At 43.1% G+C, this 9629-nt stretch overlaps 1 protein-coding gene across 3 annotated transcripts; it reads right to left on the bottom strand.

Annotated features, from left to right (window-relative positions):
• Positions 1-246: 246 nt before the first annotated feature.
• On the bottom strand, positions 247-8198 carry LOC109901781 (protein S100-A16-like). Of its 3 annotated transcripts, none has more exons than XM_031787442.1 (3): positions 7965-8198; positions 1630-1754; positions 247-911 (listed from the first exon to the last, which is right to left on the bottom strand). In XM_031787442.1, exons 2-3 carry the CDS (start codon positions 1747-1749, stop codon positions 753-755), a joined length of 279 nt encoding a protein of 92 aa, XP_031643302.1. In that variant the 5' UTR covers positions 1750-1754; positions 7965-8198; the 3' UTR covers positions 247-752. The 3 variants fall into 3 exon arrangements, with proteins under 3 accessions (XP_031643302.1, XP_031643301.1, XP_031643300.1); XM_031787441.1 differs by having other exon boundaries at positions 1630-1751; positions 7965-8174; XM_031787440.1 differs by lacking the exon at positions 7965-8198 and adding an exon at positions 7282-7402.
• Between the last annotated feature and the right edge of the window lie 1431 nt (positions 8199-9629).

Below are 9629 nucleotides of genomic sequence, written 5' to 3'. Positions count from 1 at the left end.
CAGGGCAACCTACAGAATGTTATTTAGAGATAATGTTCCTCATGACACAGGGAAACCTACAGAATGTTATTTAGAGATAATGTTCATCATGACACAGGGCAAACTACAGAATGTCATTTAGAGATAATGTTCATCATGACACAGGGAAACCTACAGAATGTTATTTAGAGATAATGTTCCTCATGACACAGGGCAACCTACAGAATGTTATTTAGAGAATGTTAGAGTAGTGAAAGAAGACATGACTTTAAAACATTGCCATGGCATTTATTTCAACATGATAACAAACCATTTACTGTAGAAGTGTTGATTTAGAGTAGTTATACTAAAACATGTGAACTCTTAAACTTAATGTAAAAAAAAATGCCTTCATAAACTATTTATAAAACCAGTAACATTGTTATATCCGAGATGAAGATTGGTAGTGTAAGCATATAAAATATGTTGAGATGAAGTTAAGTCTGATTATGTAGTGATTATGTAGTGATATACAGCCATGGGAGATCTATGGCCTCTATGAGCCTCTATAGGTACATGGGGCCTTATGGCAGTGTTCTTCAATTCTGGCCCTGTGGTCACACACACTGTAATCAATCCCATCAAAGCCTTCCCTAGTTTCCTCTGGTGTGTCAGTGCTGGAATGGAGCTAAAGCCTGCACACCCTGTGGGTCACTAGGACCAGGATTGAAGAACCCTGCCTTATAGACTGCATAAGACATCTTATAGAGTGTCTATGAAGCCATATGTAGTTCCTATGAGGCAGGTGTGTTGTTGGCTGCAGTCCTCTGCTCGCTGAGGGTGTTTGCAACGTAGCCAATCAGAGTCATGTATTCCTGGAAGCTGACCTTCCCATCTTGGTTCTCGTCCAATCCCTTACGCATCTCCTTCACTGCAGAGGAACTCTCTGTTCCCTATGAGGTGAGAGGGGGAGAGAGGAAGAGAGTGGGGATACAGAGTGAGAGAAAGAGTCTATCATTAAAGATTGCTTCCCCAATAACACCTGGTGCCGATTTGCATTATGACCAGGATTAAGGCTTGGGTTTAACCTGGACGCGGACTCGAACCTAGGGTAGTGGTTGAGGCTTGGGTTTAACCTGGACGCGGACTCGAAACCTAGGGTCGTGGTTGAGGCTCGAGTGTAACCGGGATGCGGACACGAACCTAGGGTCATGGTTGATGCTCGGGTTTAACCTGGACGCGGACTCAAACCTGGGGTCGTGGTTGAGGCTCGAGTGTAACCTGGACGCGGACACGAACCTAGGGTCATGGTTGATGCTCGGGTTTAACCAGGACGCGGACACGAACCTAAGGTCGTGGTTGAGGCTCGGGTTTAACCGAGATGCGGACGCGAACCTAGGGTCGTGGTTGAGGATCGGGCTTAAATCGGGACGTGGACAAGAACCTAGGGTTGAGGCTCGGTTTAACCGGGACGCGGACAAGAACCTAGGGTTGAGGCTCGGTTTAACCGGGACGCGGACACGAATCTAGGGTCAGAGTTGAGGCTCGGGTTTAACCGGGACACGGACACGTATCTAGGGTCAGAGTTGAGGCTCGGGTTTAACCAGGATGTGGACACGAATCTAGGGTCAGAGTTGAGGAGTAGTGATACAAGGATAGGATAGAACTTACAGTCATGACGTTGCCGAGCTGTTTATTGACGAGGCCCTGGAAGTCCTTATCTCCGAGACTGTCCTTCCCTTTGGCAGACTTCAGATACACTCCTACCACTGTCTGGATGGCCGACTCCATAGCTACTGGGAGAGAGGAGAGGATGGGGGGGGTGCAGAAAACTCAAACGTTTAGACAGTTGAATGCAGCAACTGTTTCACTGGAACTGTTAAGACAAGGTACACTCTTAGAAAAAAAGGGTTCCTAAAGAGTTCTTCGGCTGTCCCCATAGGAAAATCCTTTTTGATTCCACATAGAAAACTCTGTGGAAAGGGTCCTGCACGGAACGCAAAAGGGTTCTACCTGGAACCAAATGGTTTCGAACTGGAACAAAAAAAGGGTTATTCAATGGGGAAAGCTGAAGAACCCTTTTAGGTTCTAGATAGTACCTTTTACTCAGAGTGTAGAATAGAGGAAAGAATGGAAGAGGGGGATGGAGGGAGATAAGGAGAGCCTGGTGAGGTAAACAATGGAAACTAAGGAAAGGATGGAGAGAGAGGGGGGGGGTCTGAGGTAAACAATGGAAACTAAGGAAAGGATGGAGAGGGGGGGGGGGGTCTGAGGTAAACAATGGAAACTAAGGAAAGGATGGAGAGAGGGGGGGGGGGTCTGAGGTAAACAATGGAAACTAAGGAAAGGATGGAGAGAAAGGGGGGGGTCTGAGGTAAACAATGGAAACTAAGGAAAGGATGGAGAGAGAGGGGGGGGGGGTCTGAGGTAAACAATGGAAACTAAGGAAAGGATGGAGAGAGGGGGGGGTCTGAGGTGAACAATGGAAACTAAGGAAATGATGGAGAGAGAGGGGGGGAGTCTGAGGTAAACAATGGAAACTAAGGAAAGGATGGAGAGAGGGGGGGGGTCTGAGGTAAACAATGGAAACAAAGGAAAGGATGGAGAGAGAGGGGGGGTCTGAGGTAAACAATGGAAACTAAGGAAAGGATGGAGAGAGGGGGGGGTCTGAGGTAAACAATGGAAACTAAGGAAAGGATGGAGAGAGGGAGAGAGAAGGGGGGGGGGCGGAGGAGTCTGAGGTAAACAATGGGAGCTGTGATGTCTGATGGAGAGAGGGATACCTGATCACCATAAGCCAGCAGAAGGCTATGGGTTCACATTACTACAGCTAAGACCTGTCGGTTACACTCTCTAATATATATATATATTTCGCTACCCTACCCCCTCTACAGTATCTCTAACCCCTTCTCTTTTAACATTAGGGTGATGTCCTGAGGGTAGGTTGGGTGATGTCCTGATGAGGGTAATGATGATGGGTGATGTCCTGATGTGGGTAACCCTAGAGACTCAACCCACAGGTAAATCTCCAATCTGACACTGTCACACCTGAATGCACACACACCAAAATGTATGCACATTCCCACAAACACACACACACCTGTCCCCTGGGCCTAGGCCAATTAGGACTGCTCTTACATTAGCCTAATTAGTGGGTGAGTGAGAGCAGAACACACCCATGGTCTGATGCCAGGTGTAGGATTCTGTTTCATATCCCACCTTGATGCCACACATACACACACTATCCTGTTTGAGTTGCGCTGTAACTAACACATTAGCCAACCACAGACCCACACCGCTGGACATCTGTCATCATCTTCATCCCTCATCACTATTTCACCAGCCTGCGGGTGCCCCGAGCGAGACATCTTCTGCGCACATCGCCCATAATTAGGAGACGCTGTGTGCGGTCCTCTGTAGCTCAGTTGGTAAAGCATGGTGCCAGTAACGCCAGGGTAGTGGGTTTGTATGCACGCATGACTAAGTCGCTTTGGATAAAACAGTGCTAAATGGTATATATTATTATAATCAGGGATGGGCACCTGAACCCCTTTTGTAGGCCCGCGGATCAATTTCCACACACATTTTTCAGGAACTCAGTCAGGGTCTCAACTTACTGTTGAGAGTTACAATAGTAGAACAGACCAGGTGACGTTTCTAAATGTGGTTGTGCATCAGCAGTTTCTCTTGTTATGTCAGTCACTCAATTAGCCATGTCAGCTAAACATGTTATATTGGTCAATGAGTCTAGCGGCCAGCTATCTAAACGTGTAGTAATCATGGTCAAATTACCGACCCGGGACCCCCCCATGTATAATCAGATGAAATTAATATTAAAAACAGAAAACATTGGTCTCATGGCAAGTGTAGAATCGCAGGAAATTCACTCAAAGAATTTTGTTTAGGGCCCCCAAAAGGCTGGCTCTGACTGCATATGGATGTGGATACGCAGACCCGCAAGCTACTGTGGCCCCTCATGATGAGTTCTGATTTTTGGTGGCCCCCACCCCATCAGTTGCCCATCCTTGTTATAGTGTGTGTGTGCATGTGTATGTGTGTGTGAGCCCTTGATCAGAGTGATTGATGAGCAGATCCATCCAGGAGTATCCTTTTAGACCCAAATAGAGGATGTAAAGAGACTAACTGGTGTGAAACCAAGCTGCTGTACAGAATACAGAAACCAAGCTGCACCAGAATACAGAACAAACCCCTGGACAGGACTCGGTCAGCGGGAGGGAGGAGAGGAGATGAGAAGTTCAAAGAAGAGACAACAATAAGGTGACACTAGTTTGGTGTTTTATGTTTGTAGCAATGACTTGGGAAAACCAGGTCAGCTCAGGCTCCAACATAAAATATATATTTTTCAAATTGAACCTCTATTTAACTAGGCAAGTCAGTTAAGAACAAATTATTATTTACAATGACGGTCTACACCGGCCAAACCCGGGCGATGCTGGGCCAATTGTGCACCGCCCTACGGGACTCCCAATCACGAACGGTTGTGATACGGCCTGGAATCAAACCAGGGTGTCTGCAGTGACACCTCAAGCCTTAGACCGCTGTGCCACTCGGGAGACAGACATGTTTAATAAACCACGCTACGAATTTACTTTCACATCCAACTTGGAAGAAAAATTAGGAGTTACTTTCAACTATTCAACACAAATGAGTATGGAAGCTGAATAATGTTTATGTGTGTTGCCATGACATCTCAGTTGAATCTAACAGCTTGTTTCCATAGCTAAGCAGGGTACAATAGAGGTATGCATCTGGATTAGTGGTCGACCGATTAATCAGGGATTTTTTTTACCTTGACAGTTCCGGGATTCAATCTTGCAACCTTACAGTTAACTAGTCCAATGCTCTAACCACCTGCCTCTCATTGCACTCCACGAGGAGACTGCCAGTTACACGAATGCAGTAAGAAGACAAGGTAAGTTGCTAGCTAGCATTAAACTTATCTTATAAAAAACAATCAATCATAATCACTAGTTCACTACACATTGTTGAAGATATTACTAGTTTATCTAGCGTGTCCTGTGTTGCGTATAATCGATGCAACGCTGGGGGATGATTTAGCAAAAGCGCATTTGTGAAAAAAGCACAATCGTTGCACGACTGTACCTAACCATAAACACCAATGCCTTTCTTAAAATCAATACACAGAAGTATAAATGTTTAAACCTGCATATTTAGCTAAAATAAATCCAGGTTAGCAGGCAATATTAGGTGAATACCAGGTGAAATTGTGTCACTTCTCTTGCGTTCATTACACGCAGAGTTAGGGTATATGCAACAGTTTGGGCCGCCTGGCTCGTTGCAAAGTAATCTGCCAGAATTTTACGAAATTATGACATAACATTGAAGGTTGTACAATGTAACAGGAATATATAGACTTAGGGATGCCACCCGTTAGATAAAATACTGAACATTTCTGTATTTCACTGAAATAATAAACTTTTTGTTTTCGAAATGATAGTTTCCGGATTCGACCATATTAATGACCAAAGGCTCGTATTTCTGTGTGTTATTATGTTATAATTAAGTCTGTGATTTGATATTTGATAGAGCAGTCTGACTGAGCGGTGGTAGGCAGAAGCAGGCGCGTAAACATTCATTCAAACAGCACTTTTGTGCGTTTTGCCAGCAGCTCGTCTCTGTGCTTCAAGCATTGCGCTGTTTATGACTTCAAGCCTATCAACTCCCGAGATTAGGCTGGTGTAACCGATGTGAAATGGCTAGCTAGTTAGCGGGGTGCACGCTAATAGTGTTTCAATCGTCACTCACTCTGAGACTTGGAGTAGCTGTTCCCCTTGCTTAGCATGGGCCGCGGCTTTTGTGGAGCGATGGGTAACGACGCTTTGAGGGTGGCTGTTGTCTATGTGTTCCTTATTCGAGACCAGGTAGGGGCGAGGAGAGGGACGGAAGCTATACTGTTACACTGGCAATACTAAAGTGCCTATATGAACATCCAATAGTCAAAGGTATATGAAATACAAATGGTATAGAGAGAAATAGTCCTATAAATACTATATTAACTACAACCTAAAACCTCTTACCTTGGAATATTGAAGTCTCATGTTAAAAGGAACCACCAGCTTTCATATGTTCTCATGTTCTGAGCAAGGAACTTAAACGTTAGCTTTTTTACATGGCACATATTGCACTTTTACTTTCTTCTCCAACACTTTGTTTTTGCATTATTTAAACCAAATTGAACATGTTTCATTATTTATTTGAGGCTAAATCGATTTTTATTGATGTATTAAGTTAAAATAAGTGTTCATTCAGTATTGTTGTAATTGTCATTCTTACAAATAAATAAATACATTTTTTTTAATTGGCTGATTAATCGGTATCGGCTTTTTTTGGTCCTCCAACAATCGGTATCGGCATTGAAAAATCATAATCGGTCGGCCTCTAATCTGGATGGTAGACTTGATCTGACTGAAGTGAATTTCCTCCTGTATTCCACTAGGAGACAATGTTCAGGCAGGAAGTGTAGGACTGTGGCTTCACTTTTTATTTCAATATACCTCTATATTTAGGTTAATGGCATGACGTTGAAACAATGACGGTGTAAAATATGTCCAATCAAATATGAAACTCAACGTAATTTCATCCATATTGAATATGATGAAAACTATTATTTATGTTTTTAAGTGGAATTTAACAGGATTTCAACTTATACATAGTTCTGATTATTATGTTGGAATTAGATTGATGTACTGTAAACAACCTTTGTCAGGTTAAGTCAATGTATTTAGGTTGAAGTTTTATCCACATGTCAATGCTTCCAATGCTGGTTGACTTTTTTCAAAATGTTCCATGTTGATTCACGTCACAATATGTTGGCAAATAATGTTGAAACAACGTTAATTCAACCTGTGTGTGACAAGTGGGTAGTGTGTTCTATAAAGCATTGTGGGTTATACCTGGCTTGACCTGGGATGTCAGGGCTTGCAGGTGATCATCAACCTGAAAATGTAGATATCTTTCTCCTTTCCGAACACATTTAGGGGATAGATACAATCATGTGGCAGCCTGAATATGGCGGAGAACTTGCTTCAGTCTAATTAGGATACTTTACAGAGCGTTGGGTGGGTCACAGCAAAGTTTGAGAACCATTGCTACAGGCCTAACTACATAAATGGGCAGACTTTCACACAATAGCTTATTTAGAGCCACGTCTACTCACTCTCTCCATGCCTATGAACTGTGAGAAGCTCGGTTCAGTGGACTCGTTTCACCTGCATGAGCTTTGATTATTTCGATGGCCAACCAAAATCAATCAGCGGGGTTGTGATGTGTTCAATAACTTACCAGGTGTGACTGGCTCACTTCCGCAACCATACCTGTATGGTGCTGTCAACGCCGTTTGCCACAAGCCATTTCTCCCCGCGCTATTAAATACACTTTGGGTTGTCATTCGACTCACTATACCAACGTCTTACCGTTCGTTAATAATGCAGGGTGAAAAGACTAGAGAGCGAGCTGTTCTAGCTGCTGTTACACAGGGCCACGGTCGGTGTTGAGGTTGTAGACAGACTCGAACGAATGTCATTGTCCACAAGCTTGTAACTACAACTACCGAACCGTTCACTCTTCGGCTCGTGCATAATTTGAGACGATTGTGGGTAGCCTACCCACCGTGGTTTTGAGCCTCCCCCCTCGTCTTTAGCCGAACTAATGCGGTCGATTTGTAGAGTGGTCCGGAGGTAAGACTGACAGGGAAAATAAAGAAATAAAGACGCGCCTTCTGGTTTGTCCTGAATTGTAAAGGGGTTGAGGATTGGGTTACCGACAAGGAGAAGCCGATCCCTGTGCCATCATGCTAGGTGGGTTTCGGACAATAGATCCGCTCGCAAACTACATTATTAATGTTCGAACGGAGGAACATTTTCTGGGAGGCCCATTTGGATCCATCAACGCAATGGCCTGTTTGAATCAACGGAACTTTAGACAAACAGGCTAGGCTACATACTTCAGTTACTTTATCTACTCACCGTTAGATTGTGAATGAGAAAAACACAAATGTGCTCGATGTCAATTATCTTGTCCAGGCTCTCTCTGTGTCTCTCAGGCACTCTTCTCAAGGCTCAAACTTGATCAACTAGTTGCACTCAAAATAATCTCTTCTGTGCTAGAATTTTTCTTCACCAAACTTTTTTGTATTGTGTCACAGAAGGGCGTGTGCCTGGGAAAGGGGGCCGTGTGCCTGGGAAAGAGCAAGGGAGATAGACGAAGGGGGAAGGGCTGCCAACAGATTCATTTTATTGTGTTAATAACTACTCTTTACGAAATGAAACGTTGATTTGAACCTTCTGTACAACTAGTGGGTCAGGCGGCACCCCACGGTCTGATTAATATTGCGTGATTTCTGATGATTTTCTCGATTATATCGACTGATTGGTTCTGAATGGGGTTAATAACTACTCTATAGTTCGCTAGTTATTTTATTTTCATGTTTACAATAGATGGCTTATTGTAGACTATAGCCTATAGTTTGATTCTAAAAACATAATGCAATGTTGTATTTAGAAAAAATTTAACTATTTGTAGCCTTAATGATAAACTTGGGTATGCTATTATGAACCCTCCACAAAACGTTAAGTTACTTAAAAATTACTTTCCACAGATCAATGTTAGGGATGGCTCAAATATTTTAGCCACCACATTGCATCAACACCTTGAGTGAGCAAGTGTGAACAGGCAATAAGGTGTGTGTGTGTCTGTGCATGGTAGTAGACCGAGTCCTATTTCCACCACACCCTTAAAGTCAACATCAGTTCGAGTTTATTCAACCACATTGCTCAGAAACACAAACCATAATGTATAATTATTCACAAAGCAAGAGAAACTTAGTCATGTAGAACTCACAAACAGATTCATTAAGAACATATTCACAGCCATGTTTTTAGTCAGTTTATTTACACGTAGGCTACATTCTCCCGTGGCATTTATTCATGGATGCCAAGGGAAGCCAGGCTTCCCCAAGAAATTGACCAAAAAACAAGATAAAATAATGTATATTTTGTCTCTGTGTTTCATACGTTTTTTTTCTTCAATTCAAATGAGGTTGAATGGATCTCACCGGAGAAAGCAACCAAGCGAGTGAAACAGTGCCCCTCTGTCTCTGTATGTGTAGCCCATATATCTGATGCTGTCTCGTCAAAAAGAGAATATTGTTGCCGCCTGTAGCATTGAATGCAAGGGAAGCCAGTGAGCATTTGGCCTCCCTTGATAAAATTATACGCTGATTGGCTAAGTAAACTCAGCTGTGAATGATCCTGGTCCATCCTGAAAAAGTGTCAAGGGAAGCCAGTTTGGATTTGGCTTCACACCAATCACATCACACCAAAAGCCAAATGTCATTGACAGAAAAAACTTGAATTGTTGCATCTTGTTGTGTTGTTGTCCTCTGGTGGCTAGCTAGCCAGCTAGCTAAAATGGGCACTTTCCTAAAATAGCCATGGATGGAGAGGGATTTGGACTTGTGGTTTTGCTTACAGTGCATTTGGAAAGTATTCAGAACCCTTGACCTTTTGCACATTTTGTTACGTTACAGCCTTATTCTACAAACAGTACTTCATAATGACAAAGCAAAAATAGATTTTTTAAAATGTTTGCAAAAAAAAGATAAAACTGAAATATCACATTTACATAAGTAT

Source organism: Oncorhynchus kisutch, linkage group LG13 (assembly GCF_002021735.2).
Source record: "Oncorhynchus kisutch isolate 150728-3 linkage group LG13, Okis_V2, whole genome shotgun sequence".
Lineage (NCBI taxonomy): Eukaryota > Metazoa > Chordata > Actinopteri > Salmoniformes > Salmonidae > Oncorhynchus > Oncorhynchus kisutch.
This window is presented reverse-complemented; position numbering and strand designations above follow the sequence as displayed.